Source organism: Neofelis nebulosa, chromosome 9 (genome assembly GCF_028018385.1).
Source record: "Neofelis nebulosa isolate mNeoNeb1 chromosome 9, mNeoNeb1.pri, whole genome shotgun sequence".
In the NCBI taxonomy this organism is placed as follows: domain Eukaryota; kingdom Metazoa; phylum Chordata; class Mammalia; order Carnivora; family Felidae; genus Neofelis; species Neofelis nebulosa.
Window position 1 is genome coordinate 72,843,160 of NC_080790.1, and position 21,799 is coordinate 72,864,958.

The window sequence follows — 21,799 nt, forward strand, 5'->3', positions numbered from 1 at the left end:
TTGCAAGGACCAGATTTTATTAGTTTAAAAATCATCCTTCTGGGGACAGTGAATGATGGCCCCTAGCAAGACACTAAAAAAGCAAGCAACAGAGTTCCCAAAATCTCAGGGGAAATGTAGAGCCAAAAAAGTTCACACACCAATTCCTCTGGCATCAGACCGAGCTCCCCCCTTGGAAAGCAATAATTCCTTGAGGTTTTTTTCTGCCTTATTTTTTTTTTAAATTTCAAAAGCAGTAAGTCCGATTAATTTAGGGCTCCATTTCTTCTCCTTCACCCCCTCTATCTTCTTCCCAAGCCTCTCAGTTTGGCTTCTTTTCCATGTCTTGAACTGAGGTACAAAAGCTTTTTTTCCAAAATGTAATCTCTCATTGTAGCTGCACCAGACGGTGTCTTGGCCATGTATAACTGTGATCTCACAGATGGGATTTTAAAGCCCCGTGAGTCATGGTGATAGAGAGAGACCCTGCTGCTCACTTCCAGACCCAAAGGGGCTGGCTCCATGGGAGCATATGTATTCTGTTCTGGCAGCTCCCCTTTGGTGTGCAAAAAATCATATTTAATGCAGATTTTAGCAAATTTCTCACCAGCTATTTTTTAAGAGGGGAATTAAAATAATCCCACCCACCAGACAGGTGGGCTTTCTGACTTAGTGGGCAGCTTCTAGCAGCTTCTCTACATGGTCCTCATTTACTCCTACCTTCTGCCGCACAGGGAGATGACACCCCCTCCCAGCCAGCAAACCACACACAGCTGCCCTCTGTGTGGTCATGAACCACAGCTCTTTAATGCCACTTGAGCCAAACTCAGAAAAGTCCAATTTATAAGTAAAACTCAACTTTCGGAATGAAGGGTTTGTTTTGTTTTCCCCTGCTGCCGTTACATTTCTCCTTGACTCTGATGAAATCAGGTGACTCCTGGGTTCCTAATTCTACCTCATGAGCAGCAGCAGACAGCATTCCTGAGCCCACAGGGGTAGTGGCTGCTCTGGTATGACAAGGTAGGGTCCAACACAGCCCTCAAACTATGTGAATTGATCAACAGGACAAAGACCGGGCAGACCTGAGTTCTAGCACAAGGTCCCCTTTCCCTAATTTGCACTGTGGGTTCATGCTAGTGATAAAACCTCTGTGCTGTCTATAAAAGGGACATGACTGAGTGGGGCTGACTGTGGTGAAGATACACAAGATGGCAGAGCCAAAAGTACTGGGAAATAAAGGTTCCACATAACTACAAAGTATGATTGTAACAATCTGATGCTACAGAGAAGACTACAAACCCACAGCTGGTGCATGAGGTTGAACAGAAACTACCTATCATCCAAGGGGCAGGCCTGATGGAATAGTTTTCTTCCTGGGAGGTGTTAGAGAAAATGACCCACTAGGTCTTCTCAACTTGGAAGGTGAATAAGTTAGAATCCCAAAATAGCAGAGCTCATTATTGCCTGGAGTCTGATAGGCTAGTCGTGTCAAGCCAGGCTGAACTGCCTTTCAAACATGCCACCTAACACCTGATTATAGGCTGTTTTCTATCATTCCACTGGATTAGTCGTGTCTCTCCAGCTAAAGCGTCTGAGCCTATTCTGGGTCTTTTCTGTTCCCCATTCCCCATCCTCAGCCTCAGGCTGACACACAGAAAACCCTCAGGTCAAACCTGTTTGCCATTGAGGAACTCCATACTGAAATGTACAGGACAACTTGTAGAATCTGTAGACACCGCCCCTGCCCTCCAAGACCTCCCAGTCTTCAGCCATGGGAGAGAGAGGACTAATTCTCAGATGACTGCAGGGAAATGCAGAAGGTGATAAAGTCTTGTAGGAGTTCAGAAGAAGGAGCCATCCCTTCTAGTCTGAGTAATGAAGAAACCTCAGTGGAGGCATCACTTGAGCTGTAGATCTTTACACCTTGCAGTGTACCACCTGCAAGACCACCTCTGCAGTGGCAGCCAGGCCAACGTGGTCATCCCAAAAGCTCAGTCCTGGTCTTTGACACCAACTTAGGCCACTGGGGACTCACGATTAAGAGCCTTCAGCTCTCTCACTGACCACCAGCACACACCCTATGTTATGGATCCCCAATGGAACAGGATTACTTCCCCCCAGGAAATCTTAGGTGGGACTCTGATTAAGGTTTTTCTCATTTGTAAGCACCAGAAATCAACTCTGACATATTTAATCATGATAGAAGAACAAGGAGGTAGAAGGATGTGGGCAAGATCCAGAGAGAATGTGGCATTTTAGCAGCAAGAGGTCAGTTCCCTTTTCCCAAGATTCCACCTTTACAGTGAAGCAGCTCCATGTGGAGTCCTGCCTATGACAAGTGTTAAATTCCTAAGAAAGAGAATCTGATTGCCTCAGGCCTCACCCCTAAGGCAAGAGCATAAGGACACAGTCAATGAGACACTCCACCCAGAGGCAACCAGCCAGGAAGTGACTCTAAAGAAGGGACATTGTGGGGCACCTGAGTGGTTCAGTCAGTTGAGCATCCAACTTCGGCTCAGGTCATGTTCTCACAATTCATGAGTTCGCTGCTGTCAGTGCAGAGCCCACTTCAGCTCCTCTGTCCCCCTCTCTCTCTGCCCCTCCCCTGCTTGAGCTCTCTCTCAAAAATAAATAAACATTTCAAAAAGGGGGGGGGCAGTTTTGAGCCAGGCAACCACACAAATTGGTGTCCACCAGAGAGCTGAGGAGTTAGCAAAAATTGAAGGCACACATGCCAGTAATTTCAGGCACTTCAAATCCATCCTTAGATCAATTAGAAGTATGTAGTATTTTAGTTGCAACCAGCTTTTATGGGCTCATTAAAAAAAAGTTTTGGGGGTGCCTGGGTGGCTCAGTCAGTTAAGTGCCGACTTTGGCTCAGGTCATGATCTCACACTTTGTGGGTTCAAGCCCCACGTCAGGTTCTGTGCTGACAGCTCAGCGCCTGGAGCCTGCTTCTGATTCTGTGTGTCCCTGTCTCTCTCTGCCTCTCCCCCACTTGTGCATGCTCGGGCATGCTCTCTCTTGCACTCTCTCCCAAAAATAAATTATAAACATTTTTTAAAAAAGGTTTTTAAGTGTCTAGAACAGGAGCTTGTAATGGAAGAGTTTCCTGAAGCATATCTGCATTGTCACTGTCCTGACAACATAATATTCTCTGCTTCTAAAAAATACTTTTGAGAAATCATTACAGATAATGCAGACATTCCCTGGGGAGAATTCAACATGTAGTTTTATTTATCAGAGTTAGTCTTGTCATGTTATGTTATTGCTAGAAGAATTCAGTTTAGGGGGTAAAGATTGGGTTATTTTGCTTGTGTCTTTAGAAAACTTTAAATGGGTTTTGAGTAAGGGCTTAGATGTGTTTACCATTTTCCTCTGAGGCTTTATATTTTTAATTTAGTTGTTGCACAAATGACTTGGAAAATCCATTATCTAGGGAATCTTCTTGAAAATCTTGGTTCAGGGGCGCCTGGGTGGCGCAGTCGGTTAAGCGTCCGACTTCAGCCAGGTCACGATCTCGCGGTCCGTGAGTTCGAGCCCCGCGTCAGGCTCTGGGCTGATGGCTCGGAGCCTGGAGCCTGCTTCCGGTTCTGTGTCTCCCTCTCTCTCTGCCCCTCCCCCATTCATGCTCTGTCTCTCTCTGTCCCAAAAATAAATAAAAAACGTTGAAAAAAAATTTAAAAAAAAAAAAAAAAGAAAATCTTGGTTCACAGTATAATTCATAAACTCCTCACAGCTTCTTAGGTGCTCTGGAAAGTCTGTCTTGGAGGAGAGTCTCTCAAGTTGCACTTTCCAATGGGAGGGTTCCAACTGAATGAGCAAATGAGAACTCTGCAGGGTGGCTCTCTAAAGTTGCGATATATATATCTATATATATATATCTATATATATATATATAGATATATATATATAGATATATATATATATATTTAAACATTTATTTGTGAGAGACAGAGTGTGAGCGGGGGAGGGCAAAGAGAGAAGGAGACACAGAATCCAAAGCAGGCTCCAGGCTCAGAACAAGCTGTCAGCACAGAGCCCGATGCAGGGCTCAAACCCATGAACTGTGAGATCATGACCTGAGCCCAAGTTGGACCCTCAACCGACTGAGCCATTCAGGGGCCCCTAGAGTTGCAATATTTAATGGAAGGCTGTTCTTTATCATTTTTTTTAAAGGGCTATCAGGTGACACCTGTAAGAGATACCTGAGCCCAAAAGAAAGGTACAATGTAGGAATACCTACCATCCCTTTCAGTGTCTTATCTATAATCAGCAGAGACTCAAGAGTCAGGGACAAGTCACAGATATTTTATAAAGTGTGACCCATGACAAATAGAAGAGTCCATTTCAAAGTACTGAACCCACCCTACCCCACCCCCACTAATCCTCTACCCTTGACAAGGAAGTTAAAGTTGTCACTAGAAGCAACATGGGTAGCTTGAATCTTTCACATTAAGTGAATTATAAGTACTTACTGTGCTCTTATCTTGTGCTAGATGCTATATTATAATTGTATAAACATTTCCTTTTTCAGTCTCAAAAATCTCTGGGGTAGTTAGTGTCATTATTTTATAGATGTGGAATGAAGCTATGATTTGAACCCAGGCATTCTGGCTCCAGAGTCTGTACTCTTCACTGTCCCATTGTGCTGCTTCTAAAGAGAAGGCATATGCAATTGGTGATGAAGGCATGTTCTATAAAGTATATAGCACCTGAAAGAGACCTTTAACCAAGGGTAGAATTTGACCTGCAGAGAAGGGTATATGTGCCAGATAGTGTCTGAATGTTAAAGTGTGAATGAAGACAGAAAAGGGTGGGGCAAGTTCAGGAAGTACAGTAGTCTGATTTATCCAGATGGCACTGTCCAGTAAAAATATAATGCCAGTCACATGTGTAGTTTTCATTTTCTAACAGCCACACTTAAAAAGTTTTTAAATGGCACAATTTTAACAATTTTCATTTAATCCAAGTGTACAAAATATTATCATTTCAATATTTAATCAGCATAAAATCTATTAAGGAGATACTTTATATTCCTTCTTCTTCTTGCCAAGTCTTCAACATCTGGTGTATATGGTACATGTACAGTGCATCTTGATTCGAACTGTATTTCAAGCACTCAATGGCCACTTGTGGCTGGTGGCTGCCTGATTGAACTGCACAAGTTTAGTGTATGGGTTATGTGAGAGGAATAGTGGGTGGCAAATGAAGTTTGAGGCTTTATTTGCAGAGCCTGAATGCAGGGCTGAGGCATTTGTAGATAATGGTCAGGCAAAGGGGAGGCATAGAAGATTAAGTGAAAGAAGAGTAACATGGTGGGAGTTATCAGGAAGATTAATCTGGCCCAGTTAGGGGAAAGCCAGGATAGGCTCAGAGGAAACCAACTCAAGCACTATGGAACAGTCTGGTGGAGAAAAGAATGCCCGAGAAAAGTGGCAGTGAGAAAGAAATAAAGGCTGGAAGCAAGAGACAGTATGAAGGTAGAGTCCACCAGAGACTGGGTGTTCAATGGTGGAACAGAGGAAACATTCATACAGGGTACCTGGTAAATTCTCAAATAACAGTACAAGAAAAAAAAAACTGAGTAGTCATTCTTGCTGAGGAGGACAGGGGAAAGAAAGAAAACCCACTCAGGTAGTCCCATGGAGGAACAAGAATTTGAGCAGCATCTTTGAAGTTTAAGACTGTGAGCACATCCCTCAAGAAACTGATGGTTCTATCAGAAGGCTAGGTTTTCACCAGAGAACCAGAGGATTGTGTAGCAGAGTGTATCAACAAACCCCCAAAGAAACAGCACTCATGTGTTTTGTTTGGTGAAGGACACAGCACAGGAACGAAGCGACCTATGTTCTAGTCCAGATTTGCCACTGAATTGCCACGTGGTTTCAGGGAAATCATTTCAGTTTTCTTAAGATTCTTCATCTATCAAGTGAGGAGCCTTTTCACCCTGAGTACTTGAGTCTATAACAGTGTTTAAAGGAGTAGCCAAACAATGAAAACCACCTGGATGGCTTTTTTTTTTTAATGTTTATTTATTTTTGAGACAGAAAGAGAGAGAGAGAGTGCACACAAGCAGGGGAGGGGCAGAGAGAGAGGGAGACAGAGAATCTGAAGTGGGCTCTGAGCTGTCAGCGCAGAGCCTGACTTGGGGCTCAAACTCACCAACTGTGAGATCATGACCTGAGCCAAAGTCCAATGCTTAACCGGCTGAGACACCCAGGCGCCCCTGGATGTACTTTTAAGAAACATTCCAAATTTTCTGATGTAAAACTGAACAAATTGCATGTCCATCTATACTGACTTAGTATTTCAGGTAACATTGACATCTCAGCTCCCTCTAGGTAAATGCTGAAGACAAGAGGCCAATAAATGAAGACATACCCAGTAATGAAGTTACCAAGTAGATCAATGCATTTGAAAATGCAATGATTTAAAATCATTTGGAATGGGGAAAGCCATTTTTATTTCATTCCAAGATGAAAGCAGGGTTATTATAATTATTGAGCAGCTTTGAAAACAACACAGAAATTCTTAAGTCTCTATTCTATTTAGAACAAGTTCTTATGTAAAAAATACAAAAACATTAATATTCTTTTTAAATAAAGTAATGCTTCCCTCTCCCATTTCAATGAGTTCATTAGGCAAAAAGGCTTTGAGTGTCTCTGATTTCTGTCTTTTTTCCCTCCTTCTGATTTTATAGCATTTTAAAATTCAGGGTGTATAGCTCTAGCAATAAACTAATTGTCTGTGAAAGACAGATGGATGTTTGTAGCTTTCTTAAATCGATAATATAGATGGCTTTTCTAAACAATTAGGGGGAAGTGAATAAAAATATTTCACTTCTGCTGTGCTGGGCAGAAGGATAGGTAAAGGCTCTGTCTGACAAGATGACCTAGAACTCCACCCAGTCTTTGGGGAGTCCAGATTGCTGCAGGACATTTTCCCTGGCTCTCATCTTCCTCTGGCCCTGCTCAGCCTGTGTGCTTCAGAAGGTGGTCCTGCCCTGGAAATCCTTATGCAATCCAAGCTTTTAAAAACCAAGGGGCGGTGGGGAACCTACAGTCGTAATTGGCTTCATGCAATACCTATCTTTAAAAGGAGAGAGTATGTCAATTGAACTCTATTTTCCCTTCACCTAGGGAGTTTGCTATTTAAAGGTACCTTCCACGGAATCATTTTGTAGAACAAAGAATCTTTTGAAAATGCAAATGTATCCCAATTGATAGGTTTTTATAAGCAAGGATTTCTAAATCTTATGTTTCACTGAAGGAGGACACAGCCCTCCACACTGAAATTCTCCAGCTAACTTTATTTTGAGGGTTCATTAACAAGCCAGTGAGTAGACAAACGGGCTCCTACCAAGGTCATCTGTGTTATTAAACTCAGAAGAAAAAAGTCAGAGGGTGTCAAGCCCCACCCTTGAGTATTCCAGAGGCCCTAGGAACAATTAAGGAGGACCTGATAATGTGGCATTATCCTTCTTCAAGGTGACTGAGTTTATGTGAGTGCTATTTGCTTATCTGTAAACTGTCCCCTGGTGCTGATTTCTGACACAGAGTGCATTGATGACTTGGCAATTGGGGTTGGCTGGGAAGGGGAGTGAGTCTGGGACCCAGGTGAAAGAGTGGATGGGAAGGAGCTCTGAAAGTGGGATGGCCCTTCTGACCAGTCCCACCTTGAGGCAAAGAGGCCAAGCCTGGACCCTGCATTGGCCAGTCACTGGATGCATGCTGCCCAGGAGAGAAAATGTGATCTTGGGCGACGTGGCAATCTTTGGCTGAGGGTAATTCCAGGGGAGCAACTCAGCCAGGAACTTCAAGCTGCCCCCTCTCCCAGCCTCTGGGGGAATAAGTGCCTCAGTCCTGAAGGGTGATTTTGGCAGCCCACCACAGCATCCTCTACAAGAACTAACCCAAATGTACTGGCAGCCTCAGCACAGAGTCTCCATCTGTGCCAGGGGCCCAGTTTGAAAGTCAGAACCTAGCAGTTGGAGATACCAGGTTGAACCTAACCAGATAGCAACTAGGAACTGTTCTGGGTTAGCAGTGTCTTCTAAGAGTCAGGAATGTAGGAATCAGGATCTGATGACTAAGAAGAAGGGTGGTCAGGGGCTCCACTTCTAGATGGACTCTGAGGAGACCAGACAGGCTGCAGGATAAGGAATCAAGGAAAAAATAAGGACCAACATGAGGCCAGGGGGAACAAATGTAACTCAAGATACTGCAGGTGTACTCCTGCCCTCTAAATATTGTTAGGTTTAGTGTAGACAATGCAGAAAGACACAGGACTTCACCAGAGTCATGATCAATCACAGGATCCCAGAACTAGAGTGAGTGCTTAGTTCCAATGCTAAAGGGTTGTAAAGAATGCTTCTATGTTAACTTTAACCCATAACCAGAAGGGTTGGGGGCTTGCAGACAGGATTCATGAATAAATGGAGTTTTCATAATGGATGAAACTAAGGCACACTTTGCCATCTTGTCTAAGTATTTGTTTCAACATCTGTGGCACAGGTGCTTGAGGAAAATGGGATCTGGCCATAATCCAGGTGTCACCGTGTTGTATCATCCATTCATTTAAAAATCAAAATTTTAAATGGTAAAAAGAAAGACAGAAGGAAGGAAGGAAGGAAGGAAGGAAGGAAGGAAGGAAGGAAGGAAGGAAGGAAGGAAGGAAGGGAGGAAGGGAGGGAGGAAGGAAGGGAGGAAGGAAGGGAGGGAGGGAGGAAAGGGAGAGAGAGAAAGCAAGAAAGCAAGCTGTGACATGTAAAAAATACAAGTATCTGGATTGGTCCACACATACATGAACTTCCTTCTCATTCACTATTTAGGAGGCAGAGAAAACTTTCTATCCCGCAAGTTCAACCTCACATTTGCCCAAGAAGCCTGGCTCTTTGCCACCATCTGAGCTGCATCATTTGAAAGTGTCACACTCTTTGTCTGAGACAGAAAAGGCTCTGCCCCTCTTTTATTTGTCTTTGCTTTATGAATAGCTTTCATTCCCTTTTTTGACCCTGGACAGCAGAGCCGTTGAATTGTCTTTGCCTTTGGTCTTTTTTTCCCACTTCTCTCTGGCTGCTGCTCTATATCAAATCATATTGACTAGGCCTTTCCACAAGAGTTCCTGAAGTTCACACAATTCTTGGAATACATATAGGCCTAACTTCAACCACAGAAAAAAAGAAGGAAGTGGGGAGGGAAGGGAAAAAAAGGGAACTCAATACATCAAAACAAAAAACTTTTCTTTTTTTGTCTCTCAGATGCAGACGGTTAAGTCAATCACACTTCTTCCTTCAAGCAACATTATCACCAGTCCATCCAAAGTCACTGTTTTCAGTTATTTATTTTACCCCCTTCTCTCATTTCCTTTCAACTCGCCGTAGGCAACCATCCTAATATGTACTTAGATGTTTTCCCTTAAAATGTCTAATGTTTAGTGTGCATGTATTTTAATTCTGCAAGTAGGATTTCGTATCATTACTTTCTTATTGCTCTCAGCACCATGATTCTAAGGTCCACACAGTCTGTTCTCTGTGCCTTTAGACTCCTGCTTCTAACTGCTGACCTGTTAGTTAGGTATGCACTGTCCCCACTACCATTCTCTCACTCAGTAATGGACACTCAGTTTGCATCCACACCCCGCACCCCCCACCATGCCACAGTGCCATGAAGAAAATCCCTACATAGGTTACCGTAAGTATCAGTGTCAGAATTTCTCTGGGGTGTATACAGGAATAGAACTGCAGGGTTATGGAGGCAGTTGTTCACATTGCTAAAAGTTTCTGGCCTCATAAAAGCACCCATCAGAGAAAGAAGCACCTTCAAAGGGAGTACATTCAAATGGTTATTGGCAACCACAGGCCACATGAACAAACGTTTAAATGCAGGAGACAGGCCTTTGAATGCTTAGAAACTGCTGCCAACTGAAGATGAATCAGGAATAAAGACATGACATCTCCAAAATAAAAATATAAGTCAGTGGGAAAAACAGCTTTGGATTCATGGAACCACATTCTGCATCTCACTTCATGAGAACACATCTAGCGTCAAAAGCTCAGTACACCTGCGTCACCTCACCTGTCTCCCCATTCTCTGGCCCCCAGGCCCCTTCCTCCCCCCAGTCACATCCACACAGCTACCCACTGTTTGCTCAGTGGCTCCTTTCTGGTAGGAACTTTATTTTTACTTTCATCACTACTGCCTTTCCTGAGCTGCAGCATCAACGTCAACTGCAAAATTTCATCTTGCACCAGGGCTGTTCTGTAGTCACTGGGGACAGTCAGTGCATGAGCTATAGCTTCTCTCACTTCTGTCCAGCCTTTGCTCCTCATCCCTCATCCCTACATCAGTCAAAAGCTCAGGCAACCTCCCTGGTCAAATCTGAGCCAAGTGCTCTCCTGGGAACCACACTATACTCCCTTTTGGATGGGGAGGCTGCCTGCTGAGAGGCTCCAGCTTCTGACTTCCATTTGCATGAATAAACAGCTCTGAAGGGTTCGTTTTAAGCTTTTATGTAAACACTCTCCAAAATATGTTCTGCACTGCATTATCCCCAGCAATAAAGATTCTGGATTCAGAATTTGGCTGTCAGTTTTATTGATGTTGCATGGGGTACAGTAGAATACAGCTTTCTCTTCTGGAAATTTATTGACTTGGCAGTGCAGAGAGCAATAAAACTATGTTTTTAATCAGTAAGCCAAGCGGACATGATTCCAGAAGAAATATAGGAAGCAAACATGCCATGGTAAGAAGATTTCTCCCCTCACTCTCCCTGTTCTTCTTGGATGCCCTGTTAAATAAGTTTGGGTATTGAACAATGTGCTTGGTGGGACTGTCTTCAAGAATAAAATCAAAGGACCCAGTTTGGATTACTTCTTCTAGGTTGCACCATCCCTAAGAGACTGTTGAGCAAAAGTATCTTTCTGAAATGAAATTTCTTTGCATTAGCCCCTGGAGAGGAACTGTTGGTAAGCTGTTTTGCAGGAGAAATTGTGAGAGTGTGGCATTTCTCCTCTCAAGAGAAACAAGGTCACAATGCCTGTCCCTCCACCTTGCTCACTGAGAGAGAATAGATTACCTGGGTATATATCAGAAGGAAATAAAATCATGAACTCTACGAGATCTCTGTATCCCATGTTCATTGTAGTAGTATTCATAATAGCCAAGATATGGAAACAACCTGAGGGTCCTTCAATGGATGAATGGTAAATACACACACACACACACACACACACACACAGAGGAATATTTTTCAGCCATAAAAAAGAAGGAAATCCTGCCATTTGTGACAGCATAGACCAACTTGGAGGGCATTATGCCAAATAAAATAAGCCAGACAAAGACAAATACTGTATGATATCATTTATATGAAATCTAAAACAAAACAAACAAACAAACCAAAAAAAGTCAATTTCCTAGAAACAAAGAAGAGAATCATGGTTGCCAGGGGCTAGGGTGGGGGAAATGAAATATAAATCAAAGGGCACAAACTCTGGGGCACCAGGGTGGCTCAGTTGGTTAAGCATCTGACTACGGCTCAGGTCACGATCTCTCAGTCTGTAGGATCGAGCCCCGCATTGGGTTCTGTGCTGACAGGTCAGAGCCTGGAGCCTGCTTCAGATTCTGGGTCTCACTCTCTCTCTCTCTGCCCTCACCTGCTTATACTCTCTCAATCTCTCCTCAAAAATAAATAAACATTAAAAAAATGTTTTTCTAAAAGGACACAAACTTTGAGTTATAAGACTATGATCTGATTATCTAATGTACAGCATGGTAACTATAGTTAACAATATGGTTTTATATATATGAAAGCTGCTGACAGTAGATTTTAAGTTTTTTCACCTCCTGCCCCCCAAAAAAGAAGAGTTAACTATGTGAGGTGACAGATATGTTAATTATTTTGATCTCTGTAATGATTCCACAATGCATCTGTATATCAAATCATCACATTGTACACTTTCAATATATACAATTATATATGTCAGTTATTCCTCAGTAAAGTTGGGAGGCAGAAAGGGACTGGGTTAGGAATCACATACTTCGGCCCAATATCTCACCATAGAAAGAACACTTTGGGCTCAGTCTACTTGCTCGTGTTACTTTGTTTGGGCTACTGAATCTCTTTGTGATCTAGTTCTTCTGCTATCGAAGGGAAATACCCAACTCATACCATTGTGTGACTGTAAGGTTATAGGCAGGTGTGCACTGCTCATATAGCACCTTATACCATAGCAAGTCCCTTCCGAGACTGCAAGACAGCTCACTGATTAAATGCACTCATGATGCAGAAGATGTTCTTTCCTGGCAACTAAGACAGTGTGCTTCATAGACACGTGAAAAGCAAGGCAGCATCTCCCACCTCCACTCTCATACTCCTGACATTGACTTCCAACCTGAAATGTCCTGGTCCCCTCACCTCCTCTCTGCCAATGCTTGGGCCAAAACACTCAACCATTGTAGATGCTTGATAAATATCAGTTGAACATTCATTCCTGCTTTGCAGACACTTTCTTCTGAGCTATCTGAACACGGGGTTCCTTTAGCGCACATATATCATCCTGTTCTGCTTTTGCTATTGCTGAATAATTGCTCTTTTCTCAACTTTTAGGTAACATATAACTTTTATCTCTATTCCAGAATGCTTAGATTGTTCCTCTGGATATAGGCAAGTGCCTGAAGGAAATGGTCTATAGATGTTCTCCCAAAATGGCATGAGATGCCCATGTGATTGAACCATAGCAGCCAACTGCTCTGGTTGGGAGGAAACTGAAATTGGCTACCTGGGGAAGATGGTATGGATCAAAATAGGAACATGTTCCTAGTGAATCTTTCCTTCTCCTGCCTGCCTGGTGTCCAATTGTATTTTCACCAGTAATTTCTTTACTTTACCCAAGACAGTTTCTTTTCCATCTTCCCAACCAGGCCAATGGGGCCACCCTAGAACTATTTATCAACTATTTACTTGGTGTCAAGCCCTGTTCTTTACATGGCTTATCTTGATTAATTGTAACAACCCTGTGAAGCTGGAATTATTATTCCAATTTTATAGATGAAGAAACTGAAATAGAGGGCTTAAATAACATCCTCAGGATCACCTGTGGAGATATGAACTCCGGTGTGTCTGATCCCAAAGTTGAGCATCTTAATACAAAATAAATATCTTTGATAAAGACCAAGAGTGAGTTATGGCACATCTCTTTATTGATGTAAGTTAGAATTCTCCACCTGAAACCAGTGTCTGGAACACTGTAGACACACACACACACACACACACACACACACACACACACACACACACACACATATTCATGAACTTGAAAGGTACCCAGTCTTAAATATTAAACTCTTGGCTTTCCTTTTTTCTTTTCTAGATCACTCACCTATCTCCCTATCAAACTAATCCCATCTCAAGCTTTCAGAGGACTTAATGAGGTGGTAAAAATGTAAGTAAGATACTACATACCAAAAGACATTCATAATTGGAATAATTAAAACTTTTGTAAGAGAAAACATAGTTGAAAGGGGATAATTCTTCTAGGAGAGAAATTGTGTTCAAGAAACCCCAGTATTTTTATCTTTATAATACAAATAATATCTAGGGACCTTTGAAGAAAAGTACGATTTCCAAGAGTCATTAAGTTCCAGATAATTAACCTTGCTTCAATGAACTGAATGCATTTTGATAAGTGATGATAAATTTCTCACATAGAAAAGAAAATAGATTCCAATCATAAAAATCCTCCTTCTGCTACAGCAGTTATTCCCTTGTGTCACATTTTTAGATAACACCCACACAGAAGAAAATGTGTTGGAGGTTTATTGTGCATCAGAAGACAATCTTTATACCTAAAACAGAAGATGTGTATGACAGACACACAGTATTTAGAGCTGTATTGATAAAAGGCCTTTATCAAAAGTATAAAGCAACCTGATAATACAGTGTGATCTCATATTTCTGTCAGATGTCAATTCAACCCATTCTCCCTGGCTCTCAGCTGCCAGGGCATAAGACACCATGCATGAGAGGGAACTTTCTCAGGAGTCCAGTATTCCAGAATCCTCCTTAACGTTAGTCTGAGTGAAAGGACCTCAAAGGCCATTTAGTTCCTAAAGAGCATCTCTGATCTTAACAATTCACTGGGCTTTTGAAGCAGATTTACATCTGTAAAGAAGATGAAGATACAGTATCATCAATCCTAGCTCCTTGGGGAAACTTGGACTGCTCTTTAGGGTACTAATACGCAATGGGGACATTAAAAATGATTCCTCAAGACATAGATGTCAGTCTCCTTGAGCCTAACCCTTATTCTTCTGCTCCCAAGTTTAAATGTTGAGCTTTGATAACTTAATGCATTAAGACCTCCTCATGAGAAAAGTAGCCACAGCTAAATAAACAAACCATTAGGTAGGAATGAAATTAATCCGTCCAGCAACAATCCATTACTGTGTTGCTCATAAAAGACATTAACTGCCTTAGGCTCAGCCTTTCTGTGGGCTAAAGCTCTGAAGTCTGAAGGCTTCAGTGAATGTTAACCTTAGAAACACTCAAATGTACAATTTGTGAATTTGAGACTTTTTTCTCAGCTGGTAGCAAATGGTAGCTTATGGTGGAATTTTAGGGTAACATTGATATTACCTGCATGCTTGAGATGGTATATGGCAAAGCTGGGCCCTTTATGTTCATGTCTTTAGAAAAAAAAAAAAAGCCATCCATTAATCCATTCATTCATTGATACTCTACGTACCAGGCAATATCAAGTTGCCACAGATTCAGAAGTGAACAAGACATACTCCTTGTCCTCAATTTGCTAAAAGAATGAGAAGAACAGCCAAAGAAACAGACACAACCTAAAAAGGACACTACGTGCGGAAGTTGACCACCTTGCAATCACCTCAGAGCAGGATTTTGGGAAAAGGGTAAAGAGTTATGAAACAATGAATGTAACCCAAATTAAAACCTCACTAGAATGATGGAATTGGGAATCCAGACATCCAGATCCTGGTCCTGAGCCTTCCCATAAGCACTATTTGCCTCTCCTCTGAGTCTCAATTTCCAAAGCTGTAATACAAGGGAATCTGACTAGATTTCCTCAAAAGACCTGTTCACTTCTAACAAACTGTGACTCTTGAGTCATAAGATGAACAAGAAAAAAAAACCTGTCACATAAACAGGGGTTACTGAAACCCGCATTTCAACAGCACCTGGGTTACAGATGCCCATCAGTGCTTCTAAAGGGAGATGGCAGCACTTGATGATAGGAGGACAACTTAAGGCATCCCACTGGAGCCCCCAGTTGTTGGGTCACACCCATAGCTTATTATTATGCAGACATGGTCATTTCTTTCATGTTTCTTCCCTTTTTTTCTCTCCCCTAGTGAAATCTCTCAGAGTGATTCTCTGGAAAAGATAGAAGCTAATGCCTTTGACAACCTCCTCAATTTGTCTGAAATGTAAGCATCAGCTAACACATAGTTTATTGCTGTACACTATTACCCTCGCTGGCTGGAGCCTACTCGGTATTTGTATTCAAGCATCCACTGCTAGGAATCCAAGAGGAAAAGACTGCAGCAATTACTAGGTCTGGGCAGGCACTAATTTCTCTCACTGCAGTGGCCTGAAGGTTGCCATGGTGACAACTGCTTCTCCCTGGGAGCTGTATAAACTCTGAAACATCAGAACACAAAGTTGGAAATTAAAATTGACATTGTGGAGTCCTGCCAAGTAGCTCTTACCTTATGGAAGGGAGGGTATGAAGTACTTGGGGTAGTGGGAAAATCTGAAAGGGAGCTTAGAGATCATGAATTAGTATATTGGGGACTGTTTGGACATCTTCATTTAATCAGTAAATGATTCTTGGAAACCAACCGTGTAAAAGCCCTGTGTGGGACATGTGTATGTGTTTGTTATTCTTATTGTGATGTGTTAGAATTGAGTCTTAAAAAGAGTTCTTTCCAAATTATCATTTTCCTCCAATTTACAAAAAAAGATGGGTGAAGACTGGCTCAATTCAGTTTTCAGATGATGAACCTACAACCCAAAGAGTTTAACTGACTTGTCTGATGTCACACAGCAAGTTAGTGCTAAAGCTGGGGCTAGAAATTGGTTCGTGTAACTCCTAAGCCAGGCTTCTTACTGCTGCCTTGTTTGGCTCAAACCTGAGCTTGTACAAACTTCACCTGCACAGGAGTTTTGAAAGTTAAGGGAAGGGGAAGGATGTTAGCCACAAACATTTTCTGCACACTTGTGCCTGGCATTTATTTCCTCAAGGTGGTATGAATCCTCACAGCCACCCTGCAAAGTAGGGTAATTATCCCTTTTGTTCAGGGGGAGGAATGGAGATTCAGAGGGTCAGTAATTTGACCAGTGTGGCACCGTAGACAATGGCAGAGATGAGATTCCACCCCAGCCTGTCTTTCTCCCAAGCTTATGCATTTTCCACTACACTACAAGGCCTCCCTATGAATGGTCCAATTAGCAATTATCTAAAGAGAATAATTGATTGATAAGTATGTGAGTACCCGCCACATGTCCAACCAAGGGTCACATGCTGCTGGAATACAGAGGAGGTAAAATACAAATCTTCCCCAGGAGATGACATTATAGTCAGGGAGGTGAGCCTAACTCACCAACCAATTATGGGGAAATCTAAAATACTATAAATGTAGATTTATAGCCTGGGCTTGGCTATGAAGTAGAATTGGGGGTTGGGGGAGGAGAGAGAAGGTCATTACCATTATAGATGACAGTCCTATCCCAGACCTCAAAATCTGTAGTTTTAACAGACTTCCCAAGTGATACAGAAGCACAGCTTATACTGTGAACCACCAGAACAGCTTAAGATAAATAAATTGCTCGTGATGCAACAGAAAGAAAAATAAAATGCTCTAACGGAAAACTTACAGACTTTTCCCAGGGAAGGCCCTGAGACTAGGATGTTAGCTCCATACAGGCTCTTTTTGTTCACAGCTGTATCCCCAGTACCTAAAACAATGCCTGACACATGTAGGTGCTTAGTAAATGTTTGTTGAATGAGTGGTTTAAGGTCAGACCACCAAAAATCTTTAAGAGATAAAAGTTCCTTCCATCCTACCCACATGGCCCATGACTGCTTGACTAAGTTGTTGTAAAAATAATTACAACAAAACATTACTCACCTCTAAAGAAATTGAACAGACATAAAAGTTGGAAACAGGCACCAATGGTGGGTAACTCTAGTAAAGGGGAATGAACACCAGTCTCAGAGTCAGAAAAACTGAGTTCACTTCCAAGTTGTACTACTTCTCAACTGTGTGACTAGATACAAATCATTCAACACCCTGATTTCACCAACTATAATAATAACTGTTAACACTGGTTAACAATTACTGTTAACCAGTAATTGTGAACCAGACACACACATATTTACTCCTCAAAAACTACCCTATGAGGAAACCGAGCTTTAAATGATGTAACCAAGGTCATATAATCAGTAAAACCAAGACAAAACCAGGCTGACTCCAGAGCCCATCTACCTAACCAATACACTATATTTTCTCTATAGAACTAGAGCAATTATCATTTCTTTGAGTGGTCATTGCATGGGGAAAGAGAATCAAAGGCATTGACTGGCCTTTTATTTAATCTAAAGTAGACAGGCAACTGTGGCTACTTCTCAAAGGGTCAAAGTCACTGGAGAAGTAGGGAGAAGGGCAACCACACCACCGTGGAGTTATGGCTGTACTTACATACTGTACAAGGCCTAGCCTCATACATTATCTCTACCTATTCTATTACTCACTACGTAGCAACCTCGGAGGTAGGAAGAACGCATATTATTATTCTAGTTTTATGGAAGGGCACACTAGCTCAGGAAAGTTAGGAGGCTGGGCATCACCACACAACAAATTATTTATAGAAGGGGTATAAAATCCCCAAATCCAAGCCCCTGGATTGATCCAAAGACTGAATGCCCATCTGGATAACTGGCAGTGCACCTGACAGCCCAACACGAAGAAGACCAGTTTGCCTGTAAGGGAGAGTAGCCAATTTGCTCATCCATCCTGGGAGTGGAATCTCCCATCACCCCCTAGTGCGTGGGCTCCACTGTAGGGCAGGACCAACTTGGCCAGGAGTCCTGGAAGTTGGTGCTGCTTCATAGAGTGGGGTGGAACAGACTGCCAGCTATGATATTTACACCTGCCCCAGCAAGAGGGTGAGAGCAGAGCCTCCTGGCAAGAACCATTTGGGTCCCACCGTGCAGTTTCCATCCCCAGGCTCTTAGGAGCTCCTCTCAAACCTATGAAAGTCACTTGATTTTTGTTGGTGCCATTTTCAGCCAGCATCCTCTAGTGACCATGGTCTTGTGCATTCCAAACAATACACATCTGTTAAACTGCTGCCTCTCTCTTTACAGACTGATCCAGAACACCAAAAACCTGGTGTACATCGAGCCTGGAGCATTTAGAAATCTGCCCCGGTTAAAATACCTGTGAGGATTTCTCCTTTTTGAGAAACTGGGAGGGAAGTTGGGCATCTGATGAAAGTCAAAACAATTAAAAGATTGGAAAGAATTTTTTTAACTATATACTTAGCAGTATTTGCATGTCTGCCTTCAGCCTTCTGATTAAGATTTAATCAGCATTTCTTGTCAGCCACCAGGCTGGGTGCTTCCAAATCCATTTAACCGGCTCCTGACCTTTTCACTCTCCAAAAAACACACGAGAAGAATATCACCCCCTTTGCAATGGTTTTCAAAACTAACAGTGGGGTTGGGGGGTCATGACACTTTAGAGAAAAGGATAAATCAGTAACTAAGGTGAGGTGATGATGGAGATAGAGCTTAGATGAAAGTGGAAAAGGCAATTCTAATTTGACACCCATCCCTGGTGAAGAATTATTGATTCCTTCACCTCATTTGTTCATTTATTCAATAAGTAAAAACTTTTTACGTATTGCCTTGAAGTAGGCGTTGTGCCATGTAAATGAAATCATTATGTCCTATTTCTATTTCCCTTTAAATCTTATTAAGTCTACTAGTTACAATTATAAATTGAGTACCACTATAACCCAGCAGACTCACTGCCTTGCCAGCAAAATCAAAATTCCTAAAACTTGATACAATCTATAAATTGATCACTATGGATCTTCTCACATGCCAACCAATCACTTGTTCACAAAGAAAAATTTAAAGCCCTCTAACACAGATGTTCTCTCACTCTTTTTCCTGATAAGTTAAATTTCATAAAATCTTCAGAAGATGGAAGTTCACAACCCCCACCACCTCAAAAAAAAAAAAAATTGGAGAGGGAGGAAGGACATCTCTCTGGGTCTGTGTTCCATGCCATCTGTACAGTCTCGCCCTGGGGCCTCCTCCAGGAGCTGCTGCAGGCACTAGCATGGCTCCTTTGGCAGCTCGAACACTGGATGATTCCCAGCCCAGGTGTTCTGCTTTTCCAGGCCTCTGAAGGTCTGCAGGAGACATAAGCATCTGCAGTATCAACCACGTTGGGAAAAACATAAGAAAATCCCAGAACCAAAATTGCCCGCTATAGTCCCTTTTTTACCCCCCTGAAGAGTGATATTCCCCCAACCCCAGTACACATTGCTGTCTAAGCTGCACTGCCATCACTAGCCGTAAACAGGGCAAGGATTCAGTGCAGTCTGGAATTACAGATAAGAAGGAGAATCAGAAAGAACCAAAGAGAAACCTGGCTCCCTTTCTTCCATTGCCACCAGAGTGCCAGGCAGTTCATATCAGTTTCTTCAGTCTATGATAGGTGAATTTAAAACTTGTTTAGGGGAGGGGTGCCTGGGTGGCTCAGTCAATTAAGCATCCAAGTTTGAGCCCCGCAGCCCAAAAAAAAAAACTCAGGGGCAATCCAGATTCCTGGATTCCTCTAAAGGAGTCCCACTCTTGTGTAATAAAATATCCTTCAATTTAACCTATCACTGAACCCTCTCTCTTCTTTGAAGTTTAAACAAAAGGTAGGAGGAAGAAGAGTCTTGAGTAGCTCCGATAACCAAAAGAATGTTCAATGATTTCGATAAGTTATAAGAAAAAACTCCATGAACCAGTAGGTAGCTAAATAAAAAACAAAGATTTTTAATAATGAGGGATATGGATCTCTCACATGGAGATTAATATTCCTAAAATCTTTGAGTTAAAACCTATTCAAAAGTAGAGGAATGCTTTCTAGAACTATCAAGAGCAAATTACAGGAAAGGAATGGAATGGAATACAATAGAAAAATGCAACTGATACAATAGGAAAAGACAGGCTGGAAACATAAATGTAAATGAAAAAGAAAATGTAAATGAAAAACATAAATGTAAAAGTATAGTCCCAGCCCCTAGATCTTTAAATAGGAGCCTTACAGCAACTTCTCCCATAGTGTTAGGGGCTTTAAAATTCTGACAACCTTCAGCAGCTAAAAGTGCTACCAATAAAGTCAAACTCACTATTTTTTTAATTTAAGAATAGTCTTTGCAAAGTGCCTTTCTACTGCTTTTACCTTTATGCCTTAATAACAATCACTTTTATTCATTCTCTGCCCACATCCCCACCCTGCCCCCAATCACAGGAGCATCTGTAACACAGGCATCCAAGAGCTTCCAGATGTTACGAAGATCTTCTCCTCCGAATTTAATTTCATTCTGTAAGTACCAGGCTGATTGCTATGCATAGCAGTTTCCTATTTGAAGCTAAAATTTGGAAAGTAAATATTTCTCATTTTATTCCTCAAGGGAAATTTGTGATAACTTACACATAACCACCATACCAGGAAATGCTTTTCAAGGGATGAATAACGAATCCATAACACTGTGAGTAAACTCCCAGATTCACGTTCTGCCATACAGGCTCCTGCTATTCTCACTTCTAGCTTGAGGTAAGCTCTTTCTCATCTTTTACCACATTCCTCATTCACTGGTAAGTCTTTATGACCTAAAATGCTAAGGGTGAGAGTAGTTGCATGGGATTACAGCTGGATCATGTGTTCACACAACAACCAACTGACCCATTCAGTTTAAAGTTAATGAGATGGACCCTGAGGACTTACAGTGATGAAATTTCCAACTGATGAAATTGTTCATTGCATCATTGGAATGCTCTAAAGCTGGGAAGAGACAGCCTGGAGGGAAATGGCTGCCCTCATGCAAAGAGCACAGAAATTTCAAGTTTCAAATGAGAAGAGTTTGGAAAGATATTCTCCAAGTAGGTAGAATAGTTGATCAAGAGAGCCTGCATTCACTCACTCACTCTCTCTCTCTTTCTCTCTCTCTCTCCAATGTTTTACTTTGCTTCTGAGGAGCACCATCTATACCCATTCCCTACATCCCTTAATACTTGAAAATAATGTCTTTTTATTTGACAATCACGCATCAGGTTACCAGGCTCACAGGCCCTATACCTTTGATGCTCTTTCCTAAGGCATTGTTATTCAAAGTATGATTCATGGACCAGCATCTACTGCATCTTCTAAGAGCCAATTAGACATGCAGACTCTCATGACTCAGAACTACAGACTTGGAATCTGCAAGTTCCCAAGTGATATGCATGCACATAAAGTTTAAACGGCACTGCACTAAGATAACCCAACTTATTATCTTCCACGGTTCATCTGCCTGACTTCCTTCCCTCTGGGATCCCTGCCATCTTCTCCTAGGGCACTCACCTTTGCCCCACCATTCAGAAGAAGAAATCTTGGCACCACATCTCCCTTATATCCAAAGCCCAGTGACCCATATTCAATTCTTCTCCCCACATCCATATCCCTCTCACTTTTTCTGCTTTGGTTACAGCCCAAAGTAGGGCTATACTGAGTCAATAAATGAGCTTGCC

General features: G+C 42.1%; 1 protein-coding gene across 6 annotated transcripts in view; it reads left to right on the top strand.

The window, feature by feature from the left end:
• LHCGR (luteinizing hormone/choriogonadotropin receptor) overlaps nt 1-21,799 on the top strand; it is a 120,756-nt gene that overhangs the window by 5,804 nt on the left and 93,153 nt on the right. For all 6 annotated transcript variants that reach the window (XM_058684161.1, XM_058684160.1, XM_058684163.1 and 3 more), the window contains exons 2-6: nt 13,352-13,423; nt 15,357-15,431; nt 18,374-18,448; nt 20,541-20,615; nt 20,704-20,781. In XM_058684161.1, the coding sequence (XP_058540144.1) occupies nt 13,352-13,423; nt 15,357-15,431; nt 18,374-18,448; nt 20,541-20,615; nt 20,704-20,781 (375 nt within the window). The remainder of the gene's footprint in view (nt 1-13,351; nt 13,424-15,356; nt 15,432-18,373; nt 18,449-20,540; nt 20,616-20,703; nt 20,782-21,799) is intronic.